Source organism: Dermacentor silvarum, chromosome 4, assembly GCF_013339745.2.
Source record: "Dermacentor silvarum isolate Dsil-2018 chromosome 4, BIME_Dsil_1.4, whole genome shotgun sequence".
In the NCBI taxonomy this organism is placed as follows: Eukaryota; Metazoa; Arthropoda; class Arachnida; order Ixodida; family Ixodidae; genus Dermacentor; species Dermacentor silvarum.
The window spans coordinates 33630779-33653891 of NC_051157.2; the positions used below are offsets into that span (position 1 = coordinate 33630779).

Here is a 23113-nt window from a genome sequence, read left to right on the forward strand (position 1 = left end):
AGCGACACTCCGGGACACGAAGGGCGTGATAACGCGAAGAAAACCCGTTTTTCGTGTTGCCCGCCGGCATCTCGTGCTGGTCCGACCGTGCGGAACTCGTCCTTTGGCGCGTGTGAAGAAGTCCGGCCAGCATGAGGCGGCATCGTGCGACAGGAAACGAAAGTCGTGATAAGGACAGGTCAGCCTTCGCCGCGGCCAGTTTGCTGCATGCTAGCTGCCGCTGCTGCTGCAGGGAACGCCCTGAAGGCAACAAGAATTGGGGCGCGAAGCCATGGCTTTAGTAGCAGAACTCACTGGCTCTGCGGTGTTCTTGCATGTTCTTCGGTAAACAAACCACAAAATTGTATCGCATCTTTTTTTTTTTTCATTTTTCGTCTCTCTCTGCATCATAAGATATTTTTACATTAGCAGCGTAAAGCCTGCGTATTGTCTCGTCCAGCTGCATTCTGCCGGATAGAATCCTGCTGCGAGTGTGCTTCATGTCCCTCTCAGCGTGACGTCATAGATTAAAGAAAATATATGGGGTTAATGTCCTGACTGAGCTGCACAGTGGGCAACGAGGGACAATCGACCACCTAGGTTTCTTTAACGTGCGGCCACAGCACGGTGCACGAGGGTTTTTGCATTCCGCCTCCATCAGAATGCAGCCACCGCCGCGGGGAATCAGATACGCGACCTTGGGCTCAGCTGCGCAACACCATAGCCACTCGTCGCAGTCTTGAATGTACCTTCGCATATTTAGGCTGTTTTGGTAGCGTAAAAGTTCAAAATAAAAGAAAAGCTGCCCAAGTTGAGTCTATGTTTCTTAAGCATGCAGTTTAGTCCTTATTTACCGATAACCAATTAACTATAGAGCTAGGAAGACGCTGTCAAAATCCAAGACATCACGCAGACGTGCTGCAGGAACTTGAGAGGGTTGTCGCCAACCGTATGCCGGTCTCTCGCGACGTGGCCGTTGACGTCGCGCCTTGTCGGTGTCGTGTCATCCCAATGTGACTGCGCCCTTAAAGGGACCCTGAACCACTTTTTATCGAAGTGGAGAAAGACATTTGAGGTGAAAGTAGGCTATTTCAGAAATACTTTGCCGCAAAAAGTACTTCAATGCATTCAGCAGAAGCAGAGTTATTGGCAATAAAACACAGCCTAAGCTGTGCTCCCCCGTCCTTATTCAATGCCTTGCGCTGCGAAGGCTACGGTGTAGTGGGGCGGGGCCACAACGCTCCGCCTTACAAACGTCACCGTGGCGCGCAGTTCAAATTTCAGATTTTGGTGCCTACGCCGCGCTAAACGTAAGCCAAACGCGGTTGTCCTCAGAGACCCGCAGTGCGCTTAGCCAGTGGACTCGTGGCGGCACCCCGCGGCGGCCGCGGTGTAACCGACTGCAGCGACCAATAGGAGCCGCGTATTGGAATGTCCTTTATTGCGCAATAAAGCACACAGAAGAGAGTGAGGATCATGGCTCTGTTGAAACGAGGGCGCTTGAGAGAAAGGTGACTTCGCGCTCCGCTTGCGAGCTCCGTGCACCGCGTACGACAGCAAAACTTGGCTGAGATGTTCACAGCAGCGTATGCTATACCCGCAGACTATGTTATCTCACCAAGCCCGAGGAGTGGGGGTTCAGGGCCCCTTTAATGATCGAGTACGTGCAGCGAGCTTTATGCGCGCTACCGCCAACTAAACAAAGCCGATCGCTTTAAGAAGGCTATACGTCTACAACGTAATGTTTTGAATGAAGTGTTGCCCCAGAGTGACGTATAGGGGGCTTTTTCGATCTATTTGCTCGCCATCAGTGAGGGGCGGCTTCTACGTGCTTCACGCTGCAGCCCGGAAGAAGCCCGCGCCGCTTCCCGTTTTAAAAATGGAGTTGCTGTCGCGTGCGCTGCACTGTCGCACCGACGTGGAGCTATGCATCGGTCGAGTTGCAAACAGGTATCCGACACGGTCGACTGTAGCAGTACGCGTCTGTGCGCATCCCGAAGCGCTCGAATACTCTTCAATATATCCACCGAGATCGGGCAGCGCGCGCGGCGCGGACCCTTCATTTTGTTTCGCGACTTCTTCGCTAGGGTCTGGCGCATGCGCCGTCGCGCTGTGGGAAATGCTGATATAGCGCAAACGCACACCGCGAGAACTAGGAGTTTCATCAGATCACGTAAATCAGCAGACCTCTATGCAGCACTTTACGACTGCTCTGTGGTTTAGTTTGTGTTCTGTTCTTCATGCTATAACTCGCTAGTTTGGATATCGGCGTGTTTGAAACGAAAACGCTGATAGCCGATTCCCCCTGGAAACAAGAGAACAGCAGCGCCGCGAGGTTGATTGCAGCACTCTGTTTACTTGACTGGGAGAGAGAGAGAAAGAGCGGGCTATATGTGCTGGTCGAAGCTGCAGCACGGGAGCCCGATGTATAGACTGTCCCACAAGAATCGTGCAGTACCATTGCGGATGTTAGAACTGGCGTCTGGTAGTCGCGGTCTGGGTCACGCGTCCAGGTACGTGATCCTACAAGACCACCATAACGTAGGTTACCTTATCCCGGTGAGGAGTAGCAGGCTGGAGGCACGCTGTTTCGACCGTCCTCTCCTGCTTTTTATTCATTAGAACCTTTTCCTCCCGTGCTTAAATAGTAATTTTGAGGTAACAAACAGCGTAGCATGAATGATACGTTTGGCATTGCAAAGCTGAGCTTGAAACCGGGTTAGCTCCGTCCGTCCGCCCCGTCCCTATATATATACTGATGTCCCTGCCTTCCGTGAGTTACGCCCCAGAATGCATAGGAGAAGCCCGGAGAAACCCTGCATCGGAGGTGGGTGGCGAGGTTAGCGAGATGAACTGTGTCGTCGTGGTCGACGTCGTCATGTTGGCGTCGCTGTCATCGTCATCGTGTCGTTTGCGTGCCGTCGTCATCGCCGTGTCGTTGCCGTCGTTGCGTGCGGTAGGACGAGATTTCACAGGATTGCAGGAGTTTTGCACGTATAAGTTCGGGGCGTCTAGGGTTATCGCTTGCTGTCGCAGTGTAACACAGCATTCACACTGGCGAGTCGCAGAGGTCGCGCTGCCAAGTTGGTCGCTTCGGTCGAAAAGCGACCAATTTCGCGAAGTCGCTCGCTGACCGATCCTTCGGCACCGCGGCTGCAGTGGCGAAGCTTCTGGACCAATCAGCGGCGCAGGAGTAGGACGTCGGTATACGCTGACGCCTATTTTACGCAGTGATGGTGGTGCGATCGTACGTGAATGGGGCACCGATCGCCCGGTATTTCAGTGTGGCGACGGCCAGGTCGCGCTTGCCGGTGTGGACATCGGTCGCCGCGAGTCGAGCTCCTTTGTCCCTACTCGCGGTCGGTCACGCGACATTTGTCAATCGCTGGTGTGTGAATGCTGCCCGAGTTAGTTCAGAGTTGCGAGGAATCTCTGAAACATCGCGGAATATCGGCCGTATGCGAGTAACGCTTCTAAGCCATGGCATACATAGCCTTTGCAGTACTGCACGGTTTTCGCGAAGATAACTGGGCGGTTCACGCGCTCCGTCTCCGACCGCGCGCGGGGTAATTTCGAATAGGCGAGCGCGCGTAATCGGGAGCGTCCCGCGACTCAACGGAGGTCACTCTCGTATACGCGCAGCGTGAGACAAACGACGCCGTTCCGCGCCGTTCAGGCCTTGATTGATGAAGACGATGCACTTCTCGCGATACTGTACCTCTGCTTTGCTTCTGCCGCAGTGTACCTTCGCTATGTAGGGCCTTGAACAGTTGGTTACAAGCGGTAACTTGCTTCCGCAATAACTTAATTTGCGATTGTCTTATTGTGAAGCATGACAATAAGGTGTCTGCTGATCGGTCCATGGACTTAAGGAAGGCCTTACACATTTAGTGAACTATCATTCGCGGGATCTCACAGGTTACCTGTAGATGAAAGGAAGAATATACAGAATATGTTAGCTGGAAAAGTGTTCGACAATATGCCAGTAGACAGCCACTATAGATTTCAATCGATATACACAGGCGCGTGAACCGTCTATCGTAAAATCTCACATATAATACGAACCCGAACACATATACGAATGGCGATGTGGGGGCTGCGACAAGGGTCAAAGATAGAGGGAAAGAGACACTCCCAGTTTTTAAGGCGCTGCGCTGCGCTATATAAAAGCGATATAAAAGTGACAGGTTATTGCCGCGTTCTCGGGTGTTTCCTTCTTGTCTGATTTTCCTATAATCCCTTTCTCCAGTACATAATAGCCAGATGGATTCTTAATCTGCTTAACCTCCATTTCGGTCATTTGGTTTTTTTTTTTCTCTCTCTCTATACTGGTCCCTCGTATCGTAGATCGTAGTGTAGAGATCGTGTGGTTACGGCCACACTCTGCACCCATTGGTGTCAAGTAACTTTCACTTCTGTTCTATTTAGTCCATGTATCACTGGGTACTGCGAAAACAACGGGCCTGATAGTGAGCTCTCCGATTCCATCCCTGCTGTATAGTGCGTTGTAATCTATACGCAGCGGTAGATTTCTTCAGCCGGAGCAAACGTTTTCAGTTCTGCCGACGCGTTTTTTGCGATGTATAACGAACGAAGGACTCGCGCAGTCGTCACGCGGAAACGATAAAAAAAGAAAGCGGTTGCCATGTTACAACAGCTGTTGTTCTGCGGTCGCGATTTCGCCATATCCCCTGCGCGTGCATGACCGCGCGTTAAACTCATTCGGCCCGCGAGGGAGTGGGTGCCTTCGTCGTGAGCACGTGGGAGCCAGGCGGTCTCGCGAAGAAGGCGCTTCCGCCCCCGCCGAGCATCGGCCGCTCACCGGGGCGTGGTCGGTCGCCGGCCGCGCGATCTTGCGCTTCCCGCATCTGGCTGCGGCTCCTCCGCGCAGCCAGGTGGCTCGGCCGATACGTGCGACTCCGTGGCTTTACGAGGTTGCTCGGCTTGGCAGATAGCGAACCACCGTTCGGTTGTGTGTTCGGTTGGTTCCGCGGTATACTTTCGTCTGACTTGCGGTTCGGATCTGTCCTGCTTCCACCTTGACGTGACTTTCTTTGCTCCCTTTCCATCCGCTCCCGTACCTTGGGCCGGGGTAATGTAACGATGCTATTTCGATTATACCTCTTTTCGGTCTTCGTCAGTGGTCAGAGCCTGCGGGCTCCGCCCGCGTTATCAGCGGGTTCAGCCGGCCGTGAACGGTGTGTGTGTGATAAGAGTGGCATAAAATCGAGCGGATGCTATCGCTGCATTATACCGGCCCTGAGTTCCCTTACCCTTGTCAATAGAGAGTCCATCCAGTCGCTTATCTGTCCATCCGTCCGTAACGAAATCACGGGACACGCACGCGCACGGAGCGCGCGCGCGCGATGAAGCACCGAATCTTCGCCCGAGGTTTTCGAACAGTGCTTTGTGTGTTCGTTATTTGCAAAGTGCGAGTCACGAACTCGGCGCACGGTTCTTGTAATGCTCTACTTCCACGTGCAACACAGGGGTCTGGATGAGTTACATAGAATACACGAGATTGCTTGGTCTCCCTTTCACACGTCTGACTTCGGTTAACGTGTGATCGTAATCATTTCCTTTTCTTTATTTCATAAATACGCCTATGTCGTCATCATCATCATCGTCGGCATGCTGGCAGGAGCACTCTTCTGAACACTGTCATATTATGCCACCATATTCTCGAATTCGCCGTTTTCTTATCTCTGATTGGCTCGCGGGGCGACACAACGCCCTCTCTCATCGGCTCAAGTCTAGCGGTATTTTTACAATATTGCGGAATTTGACGATGTCAAGAAGTAGCACACCCAGATGCAGTGTGAATGGCAATAATGTATTCCGATTTTGTCGTATGGTTTCTTAGAAGAAGAGGCTAAATTACGGCCGTCTGTTTAAGAATACAGAACATGGACTTCTTTTCTAGGTGTTGGGCGTGACTACCATGGCGGAAAATATGTATGCCGATAACCTTGGAACGAAAGCAGCGCAAAGACGAGATCGCGTAGGCACAGGGTAAACCCACGACTTCCGTGTGTCGCTTCTGCATTCTGGCAACGCGAACTGCGCTCGCACCGGATGAGCGATACTGACACAAGCGAAGCTTTCTGGCAAACGCCACTGCTCCTATATGTATTCAATGCTGTACTCACCTTTATGGCTCGCTGGCTGTGGCGTTCTGCGCCAGATCATGAGGTTGCGCGTTTGTTTCCCCGCTGAGGCCGAAGGGATTGAACGCGTAAAATGCAGAAATGCTCCTGCACTGAAATTTAGAAACGCGTCGAAAGACCACCAGATGTTTAAAGGCTATCTTCGGAATGTGACGTGTGTGTGTGTGTGTGTGTGTGTGTGTGTGCGTGCGTGCGTGCGTGCGTGTGCGTGTGCGTGTGCGCGTGTGTGCGTGTGTGTGCGTGTGTGTACAGTCGAAGCCGGTTATATCGAATCTGAAGGGGATAACAAAAAAGTTCGATATATATAGCTAATTCGATATACAGGGTGTTTCAGCGAACACTTTCAAATTTTTTTAAAGGTTGCCTGTGGCAGATAGCGCAATTCTGGTTAATGAGCTGGTCTACTGGAAGAGGCGGACATTACTTGCACAATAAATTGAAGTACACAATCGACTAATTAACGAGAATTTACTAATTAAGCTTTAAACTAATTACCGGATGGCCCATATTGCAATTTACAAATTGTAGCCGTGGATTTGGCAAGGCGGGTCCACTTGGAACGAATTCTCAGGATGACACCAGTTTCGAGATAATAATTTCCGAACTTAGCGGAGAAATGCATTCACGTTCCAGTTAAGTTTGTGCTTCAATGCATAAAGCGACGCTTTGTTAAGCAATTAACTGGAACGCCAACGCATTTCTCCGCAAAGTTCGAGAATTAATATCTTGAAACTGGTGTCATTCCGAGAATTTGTTCCAAGTGGATCCGCCTTGCGAACTTCACGGCTACAATTAGTAAATTGCAATATGGGCCATCAGGTAATTAGCTAAAATTAATTAGTGTTTATTGTTAATTAGTCAATTATGCATTTCAATTTATTGTGCAAATAATATCCGCCCCTGCGAGTAGACCAGCTCTTGAACTAGAATTTGGCTATCTGCCACAGGCAACCTTTAATAATTTTTGAAAGTGTTCGCTGAAACACCCGGTATAAAATAAAAATTGGATACAAATATGTTCAAGGGGATTTTACAGCTGTTTGTTATACAAAATAATGCGTTACATATGGGTTCGATATATCCGGGTTCAACTGTATATATATATGAAAGGGAAGACACGTTACATAACGCTGAAAAGTAAGAGCACGTTGCAGGAAAAGAGAAGCACTGCTAATTCTTGCCGTTTGATCAGTGTTCATTATTGTCGTCCTATTGGTGAACGTTCCTGCTGCAGTCGACGTCGGACCAGATGTAGCCTTTTTTCGGGCGTCAACCCAGCGTCGCGTTTGGTTAACGACCGCGACGCGATTCAGGCTAAATAACTCACGACCTGAGTCACCGCCGCACTTGAGCGTGCACGCTCTCGCACTCGTCTCTCTTCTGCTTCATCGTCTGTTCGCTTTTTCTTTCTTTCGTTATTTTTTTTTTCGATTAAGAGCAGCCGAGCTGGTGTAGCTTGCATCGCTCTGTGTACCACCAGTTGTCTAAACTATAGCGCCAGACTGCGTGACTCCAGGAGAAGCGACGCTGTCTTGACGCCCTAAGAAACTATCCGTGTATTTGGCGCCATATAGAGTTGACTTCTCTAGCTTTTACTAATCGCCCAACAAAGGTGACAGTACATCTTCCTGCGCTGTTCGAAATGTGCCCCGACGTTTTTAATCTCACATCGTGGAAACGCCTGCAGCGACAACGAGAGCTTCCGTACCGACGGGAAGTGACCGAAGGCATGCCCAGTTTGCGCACCTGCTCTCTCTGCACGTCGTTGGTGCCGGTAGCGGCGCTTGACGCTTTCGCATATATACGCTCGGCGACAGTGTATGCACGAAATGCCCGGCGGCGGCCAGGGCAGAGAGCAACGCGATGACGTCGCCAGCTCGGAGCGGGTTTTCTTGCGCGTCGGCGCGCGAGTCCTGCGTTGCATGCGCATCGCGCACGCAAGGCGCACAAGGAAGTAACAGTTTCTCGTCCCTGTGTGGTTAAGGCCGCGCAGTCCCGGCCGCCGCTGAAGGCGACCTTAAAAAGAAACCGCTTCACTCTTTATCGGGATCTGTTCATTCGGAATGGCTCTGCACGACGTGCTGTATGGAGAGTTGGAAGAGGGGGGACGCGTGCGTGCGTGCGTGCATAGCCAGTGCAACGCTGAGTTCGTTGCGTCACAGCAATGCGCCTCATACTGGACCCTGAGGGGAGGCGACTATACACAGTGCAGTGGGTATAGGGTGGCACATGCCTTGGCTCTGCAGCGGTGGCGCGGTGACAAGAGGCGCGGTCTCCGTGCGCGGAGGGCCTACGTGGCCGATAAGCGGGCCGCGGAATAAATACGCGGATTAGGCGTCCTTCGGGGGCGCTTGCGCAGCGTCGTCGTCTTTGGCGTCGCCATTCCAGGCACGTCTTTGGGCCACGACCTTTGGCGGCACATCCCGCGGGCACGCTCTTCTCTTCAGGTTCTGGTCGGCGGCCTTTCTCCGCCGAGGCGGCTGCTCTGCCGCCTCCTCCTCTTCTTCTTTCTCGGCTGCGGTCGCGCCCGTATCGCGCGGGCCACCCCGCCCCGCCGAGGAGCGCCACGCCTGCGCCGGTACATACAGCACGCACCACCGCCTTAGAGTAGTATATACCTTTGCCAGATGGCGCGTGAGGTCGGGTCCCCGCCGTCGTGCGGGTGCGTGTGTGGGATACGTATGTGCATACAGCTCGCTTGGGCTGCAGGCGCCCGAGAACGACGCGTGGTGGCGAAACTATCTCTCGACTCGAGCTGCCGACGCCTCCTCGCGCGGCCGCCGAGGATTTTAATGAGCGAAGATCGAGTTGGCGCCGACGTAACTTGAACTAATAGAAAGAAGGTACTGCAGCCTTTTAGCTGGTCGTGCAGCTTTTAGCGCGCCGTTTGTGAGGTGAACGGATAAGCCGGTGGACGGAAAGAAGCCATTTTTTTTTTATAGAGGGGTGGGCATCGCGTCCTTACTGGAAGTGGAGGAGAATGAGGGAGAAAGAGGAGGCGAAAAATGTATAATGGGCAATAACCCCTTTTCTGTACGGACGACGAGACCTACAAGTCAGTATACCCCTTTGTCGAATGATGCGGAAGACGACCGGGTCTATGCTTCTAGAGGCATTTTCTTTCGCTCGTTGCAGGGAGGGGGCGAGGAAACTTGTATTTGACATTTCAGCTAACAACATTTTTTTTTTGTAGGAATGTGGTCTTTCATCATGTCGAATGCTTTCGTTTGTGTGCATTAATAGATGACACATCTTCAAGTATTCCTAGCTTTTGATCAGTTCTGCGAAAAAGGTACAGTGCTGACAAGTGTTCACTAGAACAGCAATGCATTTTGCCGCTGAGCTTGACGGCGTATTTCAGGAAACTGGTAGGCTTTATTGTCAGACTAGCTTCAGCAGTGCAATTACAACGAGCCCGTAAAGTTGTTAATTAGAAAGGTAATTACTAGATATTAGTTATGTCATCAATTGATTGACTCATACAACGTCCGCCGCTGCGAATTACATGTTGCAAAAAAAAAAAGAAATATCTCAATCGCTTATTACTCTGCGTTTTAGAAACACCGGGCATATGCTAGTCAATTGGAAGTAAAGGTATTATTATATTATTATTAGTTGCATTGCACTTGAGATGAGTTTTACAACGTGTGGTACGTCTCACAGCAAGCAACCCGTCTTCGCATCTGCGGAATCGCTGGCATGTGAAAAGAACTCGAGGTTTGCAATGTGAATCGCGCGAAAGTGAAGCTTTCTCTCTCTCGTGCGCTCGCCCGCCCGCTCGCTCTCACCTTGCGTGGACGGTTGTCCGACAAGCTGAGACACTGACTTGGTGGTCCTTTTATGATACCAGTGCACTAAGTATGTCCCCGCAAAGGTTTTAATGGCGTTTGTACGCGGGTCGATCCTGGAGGCAGTGTGATGTCTGACACCCATGCGCCTTATAGCATTAACCAATAAGTGACCCGTAAAAGAGTGGAATGCGCCGTCTGCTGTCTGTTTCCTGTTCGAGGCAGTGCAGCCGCCGCCACCGCTTCGCCGTTGAAGCCTATTGATACGCTTGCAGTCCGGCTTTGTCACACTCGAAGATTACCCGGTTGCAGGCGCCTAGCAAAACCATGGTCGTCTGTTCAACCGTTGGCTGCTCAACTTCAAGCGTTAAAGGTAAACGCATGTGATATACTGCCTTGTAGCATCCTTTGGTGAGTCAGCTATGTACAAGCGTCAGAGGCATGGCTGCCACTTCCAAAACTGTAACAAGGCAGAGACCATCAGCCAAAAAAAAAAAAGAATTATACGTCCCTTCCACTCCGTGAAGATGATCGAACAGCTAAGCTGTATTAGCTACACCGAGTGTCACATGTGCATTATTGCACGTGATGCAATTGCGTAAACACAGATCTACAACACAAATTTATGTTGAAACGTTGCGAGGCGAGAAGAGGCAGCGACTTCCGACGCTACTCGACGAGTTCTCTGGTCGAAACCTGCCGAGCCGCCGCCAGAGGCATCGGCTGCACCGCGCCCGTTCGGCGCGAACGCGGGGTAACGCGGACGGCGTCGGCAGTAGCTCTGCGCATCCGAAAGGGCGCGCCGCACTTAAACACCTTCTCTTATACCCATCGCCTCTCCTCGCACGCAGCGCGGCCTCTCATTGGTAGCCTCCTCCCCCAGCGCGCCTCTCCTCTGCTGGTCATGTGACCTGCCCTCCCCCGGCGCGGTTCTCATTCTCTCCTGGTCACGTGACCCGCGTGACACCGGCGAATGGACGGATGGACGGCGCAGCCTCGACCTACAACAGCTCCGATGTTAAAAAGAAAACGAACGTACAGTGCCACTTATCAGGCGGCGATGAGCTGTGTAAGGGCCGACACGGAGTGATTCCCCAAAGATAGTTCTTTCTCATTGACTCAAGCAACCAGAACTGTTTCAGTACTCGCATGCACATGAAGCATGGTTTTACGGCACAAATTTAAACGGGACATAGCGAGATACATGTATAATACTCGTAACCAATCTAGCCCACCTCAGTTCCTTGAACACAGAGGTAATGCGCAGTCGTACTATGTCGGCGATACGGCCATTGTTGACAAAAAAAAAAGCGAAAACTTCTGACTACGTACAACTTCAAATGAACCTCGAGTTTCGACCGAGAAATGCCGTTGACAGCGCGCAAAGTTTTCAAACATTTTCAGTGCTTCATTTTCTAATTACGCTAGCTGCGCCGTTATACCGACGCTATCGGTTGCAGCGACGATCACAGAGCAGCATTTACCTGACCGCTGTAGCCATCGCCTCAGCACCCGATCTTCTAAGTAATGCTTCTATACGCTTGATATATTATCGGATAAATATAACTTTCATCTATCTGACTGACCCGCGGGCAGAGCAGTCAGTGACGGTGCGCACCGTCCAGCAGCGGCAAATGCCTGTCAGAAAAAAAAAAAGGGAAGTTCGTTTATTAATGAAAGCATACCCTTAATTACCTTTCTTGGCTTGTCATCGTCGCGCCCAGAGTGAACTGAAACCTAGCAATCAGCTGCATGAACGATACGACATTGCATTGGTACGACAAAGCGGACGGAAAGCTTCGCACGACTGACAGTTGAAGCCGCGCAGAAAAACACTCGCGCAGGGCATGCCGCCGATGCTGCCGCGTCGGGCGCGTCGTCCGTCGAACCGGAAGCTGCCAGCAGACGGCGCGCCCCACAATTCTCTGCGATTGCTCGTTTTACCTGTCACCTATGGAGCTAACCAGTAAGAATGTCCCCAGGAGCATATCTCAGCTGGCCTATACTGGAAGCTATCGCTTGACCCGGACAGTCATTATCTGGTGGTTTTTCACTCAGTGCGTGGTTTCTTTTATTTCCCTTTGCTTCTGTCGCGGCATGTGAAACAACGGCCCGCGCGAATGGCGCGCTTAGTGAATCGCGAGAAGGCCGTGTCCCGATCCCGGTTGTGCTCCTCGTCGCAGGCGGCGTGCGCTCCGATCCAGCTGGAGCCGGTGGACCTCTCGCTGAACAGCCGGAGCCGGTCGTCGGCGGCCTCCTCCGGCCGGGGGCTGCCGCTGGACGAGCAGCCAACGCCGCCTTCGTCGCCGCCTTCCTCGCCACCTTCGCCGGACCTCAACAATGGTGAGTACAAGTTCCACAACTCTGCCACTCCGCACGGCCGTTCCGCCGACGCAACTGTTAGCAGTATGGGCGTTCTCCCATATAGGGCTCTGGACCACACGCGTGTAGCCCTGGTGACCTTTCTATTAGCAAACCGCACTACGCCGTACGAGCGCTGCCTGGCCGTCGCCACAGTGTCATCTGGACTGTTGGGAATTCGCGCTAAAATCAGTGCATAAGCGGCAGCACTACGCGTTTTAGTACTTCGCGCGCAACAGTTCAGAAAGGATGCGAAGCTCACGCGTGACAGCATTCCTCAAAATAGTCACACGGTCTCATCCGCGTTCGTTTAAGCTGCGTGAACAGAAAACGTAAACATCTTACGTATACTGCAGCACTTATGTTAAAGTAAGAGATTAAAAAGAAAAACTAACCGGCGTACGTTATAGTTTAACTTTTTATCTTTTCGCTTTACTCTTTCGCGTTTTGGGCCAACGGGAAACCGTAACAAGTAGCAAACTACTCTGGTTGAGTGTCTGCTCTGCGAAACCGAAACAGAACGCTGCCGGACTACTTGGCGCAGTAATGCATGTGCGGAAGATGCGCCCCTGTACCTTTGTTTTCACTGCCACAGAAAGTCGTCCGCTGGTGTAGCCCTATACAATTCATCGGCGAAGTTCAGTATTTACTGTCGTCCGCTCTAAAGGAAAACGCCTCAGTATTCAAGCAGTGACCATCCAAAGAGCCATTGCGACTCGAGAGCTGTGGCAAGCGCATCGCCAGGTGTCTGCTCTGAGCCAGTGAGTCTTCATCCTGGTGCATTTATCACGCGACACCGGCCCGGAACCCCTTGCGCGTCTTTCATTGTAAGTTTTGATCGAGCTTTAGTGGAACATACTTTAACTGATGCGAACAAAAATTAAAACTTGGTCTACTTGCAATTCGCTTCGTGCAAATTAGGGCGATTCTTTTCTCGAGACAGTGATCCACCTATGCTGGAGTTAGTGATAGATCATTTCTCGCGTTTATACTACACCTCTACTCTAATTCGCATTAATTTGTTTGGCGGCACTGGAATTTAGTCCTACCGCTGACGTCGGCCAAGCGGGAGCCCGATCGTGTCTGCCGACAGCAGGGCTGTCAGGCCCACGAGTAACTCTCCCTTTGATATCTCCTTTTCTCACACTTTTGCCTATGCGCCTCACTTTAGTACACTGATTTACTTTATGGCCGCTGGATTGTTAAATATACCAGCAATTGCAGTGGCGGAGTTAACGTGATGGCGGTGCTACCCCTTTCATATTTCTCAGTATCAAATTGTATTGCGAAAGCTAGCTATACTTAATGTTGGTGCTAGTTCTCTTGTCTGAAGCTTCCTGTGTGTCAAATGTGCCTCCGAGATGTGCAACCGCGCCAAATTTTACTTGCAAGCTGCACATAAGTGTTTGCGCTGGTTCGCGTCTATGTTTAAAGATCTTGCGTGTCATATGTTTAATCACGCAAGCAATACAAAAAGTGCGGAAATAAACTGAAGTGAGCACCGAAATCTTTGGGGGCAACAATGGTCATTTTTCAATTGCGTTCTCGATGGCGCCACAATACAGCGCCGCATCAAGCTCAGGCGCTTCACCAAGGCGCGTACTAGTCACATGCACCAGCGCGCGGTCGTCAACATGCACCTGAGGTGGTGGTTTATTAGTAAGGACAGGTACTACGAGACCACCGTGTGCAAGCGAGAACCTGAACCCTCTATGGACACAGCTTCCTTTTGATTCGCACTTTTATGCGAAGAGCACATTGCTTTCTTGTTCTCATAAACCAGCCAGTGAATGGATCACGTGCTTCCACTCCGCCTGGTTGTTTTTGGCCATAGCGACGCACCTCTTTTCAGTTAAGTCTCGAGTACCGTCTCGAGTGCCCGTGGGCACACCGTGACTCTTTGTTCCAGTCCCACGTACATTTTTACTATTATTCTCGCGAAACCGAGTACGGGCCTTACGGAACGCAGTTTTTCTTCATCTTGCAATCGGTCGGGCCGCATATCTCTCTTTTTATTTAAGCGTACTTTTCCTACGCAAAATTTACAACCCCGCTACCGACCGCGCCGTATAGAACATGTCATGAAGGATAAACACTCGCGTGCTTCCGTACCCGCGGCGTCTATACTGCACCCGGTTGTTAGGCCGGGAACCAGTTCGGGTCGTCGTCGCTGTGTCGGCGAGCTCGAATTAATTTCTTCGAGTCCGGGGCCCTGCTGGCGGTGGTCTATGCTGACCGCTCGTTTTCCGCCCAGTGAGGCCGCGCAGTTCCTCGTGTATTCGGCCTGAATATCGGTGCGCGCAGCGGTCGTGTCTTCGTATATACCCGTCTTCCTGCTTAAAGTGCCGCGAAGCGTCGTTGCTGATCGCCTATATGCGCGGTGTTCGCAAAACTTTGGGGCGGATGGCATCCGAAGCGTGCTGGAAACGAGAAGCGTACGCGCGCGGAAGATATCTTTATGGCCAACTTTTTGCGATTTTGATCAGTTTGGCGTATACGTAGCATGAGTAGAAATGGAAATGAATGCGAAAAAAAGAAAGACCGAGTGATTTCCGGGCCGGTCGCAGTTGCCGTCCCTCCATGCATGCACAGGTGAGCCGACGCGACTTTCGCGATTACTTCGTGGCCGCTCTATAACATGTGGCGCACGTGTACGGGGTGGTCCACTGTTAAAGGGAACGCACGAGTGTGCAGAACGTGCAGATTTTGCCCTCTGGCAAGTGCGCAATCGCCCGGCTTTGCAATCGCCCGGCGCTGCCACCTCTGTCCAGTGCATTGACGTGGCTTCAGCCGGCTCTTGCGGCTATTGAACGCCGCCTTATTAACGACAGATTTTTATTTCATCTTGTTTTGTTTTCTGATTTATTTTCTTTTTTCTTTCTTTCCTTCTTGGCCATCTCAGTATTTTCTACTTCTCAATCCTGCGATAGCCCTTCGGGGCTGCAGTATGTTGAGATAAATAAATATATAAGTGAGTTAATCGCTGGACCACAATGCGCGGCCACCCATGTTAATATTCTAATAACTTTAAAAGAGAATTAAGCGCCTAGCGTTGCCTTTTTCTCGCTCAGATTTAGCGAAAAGTTAATGATTTTTTCGGTCCGCACCGATCATTAGAACACCCGACCTCATTGCCTGGTTCGTCCGAAGCTTTAGTTGACGTTCTGCGAAACCACTACTCCTCGCCTCTGCCCCAACAGCCGGCTTCTACTGTAGCGAGCTGATCGAGCCATATATAGGTGTCTTTTTTATAACACTCAAATGGTATACGCTGCAAACGCAGTTCCATAAATACCCGAGAAAACGAATTGAGGGGATAAAAGTGCGACGGTATTTGAAGGTAAAGAAGCGCACGCACGCACACACGCACGCACGCACACACGCACGCACACGCGCACACAGAGTCGCTTCGTGTTCTTTTTTCCTAAAGGGCGTTTTGAAAGCATTGCATTCTTTTAAGTGGCTTAAAGTTCCACATAGCCGAACTATACTGTGTTCACGACTATGTCATTCTCTATAATTTGCGAAGTTCTACATTGGACATCCATTTGCAAAGATTCCTCTTGGATAGCATAAAAAATAGAACGTGGATAACCTAACGTAACGTAGCTTGTGAGCACAACCCACTTGTCTGATGAAAAATACGCTGAAAGTCCGCTTGAGTAGCTTTAGCGTTGAGCGTAGGAGACACCGTTGTTTTCAGTAACGAGTTATGTGTCCGTTCACAACCGTGAAGCATCCGATGACATCATGTGATCCGATATTCGGAATATCTGCTAAACATATTGTCAAAACTTTTCTCTCGTTTTTTTTTTTTTTTTCTTGTAATGTGTTTCTGGTGCCTTGCTTGCACTAACAATGCCTAGAAATATATGGTACCTATATTAAAGCAATCTACGGCAGAATGCTTTACGTGCACTAAAGCACCGAGCGAGAATTTATCCCGCGCCCCAATCTTAATGCGGCCGCCGCTGTCGGGAATCGGGCCCGCGACCTCGGGCTCAGCACCAGAGCAGAAGACGGCCGCGCGTAAAGTGTAGCCGAACGCGAGAACACGCGCCTTGCCAACGTCCAGTTCCAAGCGGCGAGCTTTGCGCTATAAGCTCTTTGACAGGTTCAAAGGAAAGTAACCGATTGGCTCGGTAGAGTCCCTCGCAGCGGGTGTGCACGCTCTGCGCTCCGCCTCACCAAATCCGTGCAGTGCAGTCAAAAGCCACGCATCGCGTTGATGAGGAGCGATAGCTATGGGAAAAAGGCCGTTCTTCCACTATATCACTGTGCTCGTAGTGGACCTCTACTAATCCGTCCGTGTTCAACCGTTGTCGCAAACGGAAGGATTAACGGCAGACAGTAGTCTATAAGCGGTTCGCTTTGTTATCGTAGCTCTCCACTAAGGTCTATCCTGGTTGTGTATACCGACAATCCCCGATCCCTGATCAACAGGTGTCTCGAACGGAAGGATGAGCGGCGGACATTGCACGGTGTAGTCGTTCTCCCCGTTAATCGTTGCTGATCCGTTGACGCGATCTGTGTAGCTTCGACCGCGCTGCACGGAATTCGAAGAGAACGGGGGTAGTATAACGGGTGCCGCGCGCTCCCGCGGCGGGCGGCCCGACGTCCAGGTCGGAGCACGCACGCCGAGCGCGCGGCTCCCGACCGAGCCATTTGACACGAACGAGCATCTGTGTCGATGACGCGGGCCGATAAGGGAGGGCGGCCGCCGCCGCTACCGCGCTGCCTGGCGTTGGCTCGGGCGCACAGCGGGCGACGGCGGCGGCGGACCCGCAAGGCGGCAGGGTCGCTGCGGCAAGCTCGGCGAGGCTACGCTGCGTCCGAGCCCCGATCCTTCTGCCTTATTTAAAGCGCCGCTGCTTCGCCTTCGAGCGTTTGGTGGCGTTTCGACGTTTTTTCTGACCCCCCCTCCCCGGCCGACGGGGGGGACGACGCGCTCACCTCGGGCCGGTCGGGGATTTGGAGCGCAATTAATGACGGCGGCGTCGGCGCTGGACTGCCAAGCGGAAGCGCAAGGACGAACGGGGCGCTATGGGCCAATAAAAGGGGGCCACCTCGGAGAGGAGGGGGGTGGGCGACGGTGCGCGGCCATAAATCTGCCGCCCTCTTATCGGGATGCCGAGGAGCGTCGTCCAAGGCGAGCGGCCGCCTGACCCTGGCGTGCCCGCGCGCGCTCATCCCGCGCGCTTCGGACGCCGCGCTTCCGTGCAGCGCGGCCCGCGGCGTCGCGGACGCCAACGGACGACGACGCGCACGCCGCGCGAACGTGACGAGACTCGGCCGGCGGCTGTTGCGCTTTCAGACTGTAGTTGTGACGCTATCCTCGTAACTGATGCTGTTATTGTTCCTCTCCCTATAGTGCGAGCCCTGCGTAAAAGCGAATTTCGGTTGTAGTCCGGCGTTTGTGGTGTCTGTGTTTTCCCTTTGGTTCCCGTTTGATTTTGCGCTGGTAACACGTATTACGAGGCTCTCCTTGCTCGTGGTCGCCCGTTCGATACCCGGCCGCGGCGCACGCATTCCTGTTCAAATGCCTGGGTTACGGCGCATGTTAAGTAACCGCAGGCGGCCAATTAATTTGATTCCTTCCACTACTGCGTTCCTCACGGCCGAGATGTATACAGGTTTGGGGCATAAAAAAAGGGTCAGTCAATCGATCAGCCGCAGGTGATCGTACCTCGCCCGCTGTTTCTTTGTTGCGCTATCGGTGTCGATAATGATACACAGTTCTCAGATTGGCCCGCACGGCTTATAAATGCTGAGGAAGTAAAAAAAGAAAAAAAAAAGGCCAACTCTCTTGTTTACAAATGTCATTTCAAAGAACTGTTTGTCACCGAGTTCGTCCATACAAAACCGCCTTGCCCGTGGCCTTGGTTGCCTGCATGCGATGAATGGAAACCTTGTACCTTTTCTATTCGGGAACGTCTAGGCGACACTTCGCGTGTCACGCGCCATTGTTTGCGGTCACAGTAATCATTATTTATGAAACGAATTATCACGCTGCGCATTGACCATGATGAAAGACTCTCTGCAGAATGACTATACAGCCGATACAGAGAACCCGTTCCGTGAAGTGGCGCTCGACACCCTTTGGCGGCCGGAATTGGCAGACATCACGTGGTAACGCAGCCAGAACTTTATTATTTTCTTGGGTTTTTTTTCAGCCACAAACCCTTTCATTGGTAAATGTCGCCCACGATTTCCCATCGCGACGCGGGTCATCTATGCCTCATGTCCATCTCTGTTACAAGTGGCGGGCTACCAAACGCCGGCCTATCTCTCCTCCGTAAATAAGAAGAGTGTCTCATAAATATCGGCGGCTTTCAAGACACTTTAAGCCCTTCCCCTCCCCCCTTTCCCTCCTCTCGACCATTGTCACCATCCCCGCTTCTCAGTGGAGCTGCGGTCCTTATAGACGTTATAGCGGTGTCCGACTGATGTGGGTACGACGAAGAGCAGCTTGCACGTGGATGATCGGATGCCTCCAGCCAGACGGGGAGGTTCTGCGGTCACCTCAAAAGGCGTCACCGCGGCGTCACCTCGCGTGGCCGCTTAATGAATGCCGCAGCGCGCTGCAGCGAGAAGACGACGGCCTCGGCGGCGTGTCGTCCTGTCGGCGGCACGCAGAAAGCAGGCGCTGGCATTCCGGGCGCGTTTCCGTTGTGGCGCGTACCGGGGGGGGGGGGGGGGGGGGGGGGGGGGGCTGCAGCTCGCTGCTCTTTCGCCGCGTGCTTCACGATGAGCGGCGCAAGTTCGGGCAGCGACCGTCATTACGGCGGCCTTCCATCACGGTACCCGGCTTCCACTAGAGAGGTTCGCAAGTTCGACTCCCGCGTCCGCCTGCTCGCGCACAATGGCGACGGAGGAAAAAAAAGAAGAGCGGCGCTGGGGCCACGGCGTGACCCCTGCGAGGAGATGGGGGTCGCTCGTTTCATTCGAGGCGGCGTGGATTGCGCTAATGGACGCCGTAAGGACGTCGTCACGCCTCGTTAATGGGGCAGCACCGCGGGGGCGGTCCCTGATTGTCGCCGCCGCCGCCTCGGCCGTCGCTCCCTCCCGCGCCGATGGCTTCCGAGTCGCCGGCCGGACACCTGGGCCCCGCTCGCTCGAGGACGGACAACTTCCTGGATAGGAGACGACGGCGGGGGTACTGCGCCGTCCGCAGGATGCGTCGAAAGACGGGAGCTCGGACGCTACCACCGAGTCATCGTGACGTCGGGTACCGCGATTTGGTGCGGCGTTTAATTAAGCCTTCGAGATGTAGGCGCAAACACACAATTCGGCCGAAGTTTCTCTTCTTGGGTGACCCGCTGAAGAAGCGACGCGGTCACTGATCAGTTCAAACGGTCGAGAAAGAAGATGCGTTTCGGAGTAAACGCAGCTTCCCTGATCACACGTGCACCAAATCGAAGCACAGCCATGTTCACACAGAAGCAAACAAGAACCTAGCGGAGCGATGCTCTTGTCAGCCTGAGTGTGGCCGGAAAAACCGCTATATATTTTCCGAAACGCTCTCTTCGTTCCACCTCTCTACTTGTTCAGTGACCGCAACCTCTTGAACGCAGTCTCAATACCGTAGCCCCATTCTCATTTAATGGCAGTGCACCGTCAGAGCAGAGCACCCGCACGAAAGCCTGCGCGATCTGCACCGGTGAAAGAACATTAAAAGGCATCTCAGGTTAACTGCGAAGCATTGCAGCCTTCTGCGGGCGGGCCTAAGCATCTCTGGCCTCTGGCCAGCTGGAGGGAAGAGCCGAACGACACCATCGGTCGTTCCTGCAGATCACCCCCTCCCCCTTTGGTGCTGCACGGGTTGCGCCGAAGCGTGCGCGGCCGGCCTCGATCAGTGGTGTGCGGCCGAGAAAGCGCTTCCGGATTAGCCGCCGCTGCCGCCGGCGGCGCTTAATCCGGCCGCCGGGGTTATCGCGCGCGCAAGGGGGGTTGTAGGCGAGAGCCGCCGCCGCCGCCGCTTCCCTTGCCCCCGAGGGCCACGAGTGGCCGCTGCGGCATCATCCGTTTCCAAGGCTCCGAGAAAAGGTGCGAAGCAGGAAGACGCGCGCGCTCCACTTGCGCACGCACGCACGCACACCGCTTTCCACAAGCCGAGGCGTTTCCCGCTGGCCCGGGCTTGAAGGACGCGCGCGGGTCGACTCCTGCTCGGCATCGGGAATGCTGCTCCTCGGCGCGCGACCAGTCGACGACGACGGGATGCGCGACGGCGGCAGCAGCGCTGCTCTTCGCCGCGATCTGTGCGCGATAAGAGTTGCCTCTGCCTGCACCCGTTCGGAGGACGCCACCCTCCCTGTCCTCTTGGATCGAGTAGTAGATGGCGGTCGCGGCGGATAGGTGTGGTGCGGTTGGGCGGATCTTTACTGCTGCTGGCACGCACTGAGTGTTTCTCTTGTGCAAGATACAGGTGGAGCACCACCGATGCTAGAAAAAGCAGCGTACCTTGGGCTTCTTTCTTTCTTTCTTTATCGTAACGCACGTGCTCGGGGCTACTATCTCCTTGCTTCATCCAAAAGCGAGTGGTGAATCCGGCGAGCCCAGCCAACGATCCGGCTCCGTTTAGTGCCCCACTGCGCATCTCTTTTTGAATGATTTCGCAGTCCTCTCAGTAGATAGACGAATAAACTGCATGGACGGTGGCCATCCAGTTTATTCGCGGCGGAGTTCGAACGTCCAGACTGACCAACGATTGCCAGCCTGGACGTTCAAACTCCGCCCCCTTTTTTATTCGTCTTCGTTTCTTTTTTTTTATTTATTTATTTTTAGCATCGGATGTTTCCGGTAAAGATGTCTAAGAAATTTTTTGGTCGTCATTGGGCAGGCCCTGTAGCCGTACTATAGAATAAAGAAAGTTGTGTACTGTCTGTTCCAACAAAGACCACCACCTTAGCGATGGGATATGGCCGCGCGCGCGCTGAATATACCAAGATGCCCTAACACCTACAACAGTTGCACCTATAGCAGAGGCTTTAGCGGTAAAACGTGCTCGTATGCTGCCACTATACGCACAATCATAATATACCGAGTATTTGTTGTTGCGTCAGTGTTGCGTCTAATTGATAATTTGCTGAAGTGCATGCAGCGCTGCGCCTGCGTCAGCATTCATTATAGAAGCAGCTACAGCGACGTGCCCCGTTCAGCTTCGACAAAGCTTTCGCCACATGGAGCCCAAGATGCATGAAGTAAGCCGATATGTAAGGCAAAGACATAGCGCTGAGGGACATGTCTTTGCCTTACATATCGGCTGACTTCATGCATGTTGGGATCCATGTGGCTCTGATTATCCGCGTTGCACAAATGTGACCGATCTTATTTGACGGGCAGCTGCACGCGGATAACATTTGTCATGTTGGAATGACTCTCGGCGTTAACATACAAGGCCCAGGAGAATAAAGACGCGATATACATGAAGCGCGTCATGCTTCGTGCCTCTTTTCTGCTTTACACGTCTGTTAGGCAAAAGCCCGCTCCAACGTGACAAACGTGACTAACCAACTCGCCCACCCCGATAGCCTTTCTTAATAGAAACTATAATACACTGCGCGCATGACCGCATCTGACTCCGGGACGTCTACTCTGCAAACCTGTTGCCTCTGCACTGCTCGTATTCGCTGGTGCAGGAGGCGAACTCGCGCCTTGATCCCCGGACGACACGAGAATTAAGATTCCTGGTGGCTTCGTTTTTATCTGACAGAGGGTGCACATCCGGAACTTCAGAGGATCACGGTAGCGGGCCGCGTAATAACCCTGTGTATGCGCCCATTGTTGGTCTAGCCTTTGACGCCTCTTTCTATAACCCTGCCATAACCGTAATTATAACGTATGCACGAGGCACCGCTCGAGTTCCTGGCGAACAGCGAAAACAAGTTGAAGAAGTAGCCTTGTCTTATATCACACACTTAGCTGTGGCGGTTTCGATATATACCCTATAACCACATACTCGATCAGTACCAGGCACGGCTGATGCAGTGGAACGATTTATTCGTTCGATGCTATTACAACCTTGTCGCTGCGCCGATTCCGACCTGCCGACCGGCTGTAATGCAGGTGGGGCGCCACTGTATGACGAAGCCCCAGAAGTAATGAAATTGGAACAGAATCGTATAGCGAGAATGCCACCGCATTCCTAATCCGCAGTGCTAAAAGGAGCCTTTTGCTTAGGTATAAGTGCATGCACTTCAATGTTCCCAGGTAGGCGAAGCGAGTTTGAACTCCTCCTCTATACTGCGTCTCTCATTGTCCACGTGTATCTTTATTGCGTAAAGCGCTATCAATTATTGCTTACCCAGATAAATAAAGAGGCGTCGGAGTGCACAGTAGTACACGGTGTGCGGAGGTGTGTGATCACATGCTCGTGCAGCAAAGAAAGAGAAAGTGACGATAGGTCTGCGGCCTTGGGCGGGAACGGCCGCTATCGCCAGCTTCCGGCACTGATATCCGCGGACGCATGCACAATGGAGGGGACTCGCGCCACGGCTACACCGTGCTCAGCCGGACACCGCGTTACCGAAGGAACGTATTCAACGCTATGCCGTTGCGCAACTGATAGGGCGCGCAGGATGGGCGATCAGCCGTTTTACGATAATAGGGAAACCACGAACAAAGAGAGGTTGCTGCGGCTCGCCGTGGAGTACCGCGCGATAATCGACTCGATCCCGTGCGAATGCTTAGCGGATTACCCAGTCCTCTTTAGCTCCTGCCTATAAGAAGGCGACCTTCTACCGCTATTCAATTTGTGCGAGGTATTTGTAACGTATACCTCCTATAGACACTTTGTAAGGTGGCTTGTATGGCAAGATA

The 23113-nt window shown here is 52.6% G+C and overlaps 2 protein-coding genes across 3 annotated transcripts in view; one reads left to right on the forward strand and one right to left on the reverse strand.

Moving 5' to 3' along the window:
- Positions 1 to 23113, reverse strand: part of LOC119449746 (peptidyl-prolyl cis-trans isomerase 7-like) — a 403577-nt gene that overhangs the window by 248045 nt on the left and 132419 nt on the right. The window lies entirely within an intron of this gene.
- The window catches only part of LOC119449747 (Krueppel-like factor 3), a 128548-nt gene that overhangs the window by 48220 nt on the left and 57215 nt on the right, over positions 1 to 23113 (forward strand). For both annotated transcript variants that reach the window (XM_037712996.2, XM_037712997.2), the window contains one exon: positions 12118 to 12277. In XM_037712996.2, coding sequence (XP_037568924.1) covers positions 12118 to 12277 — 160 coding nt within the window. The remainder of the gene's footprint in view (positions 1 to 12117; positions 12278 to 23113) is intronic.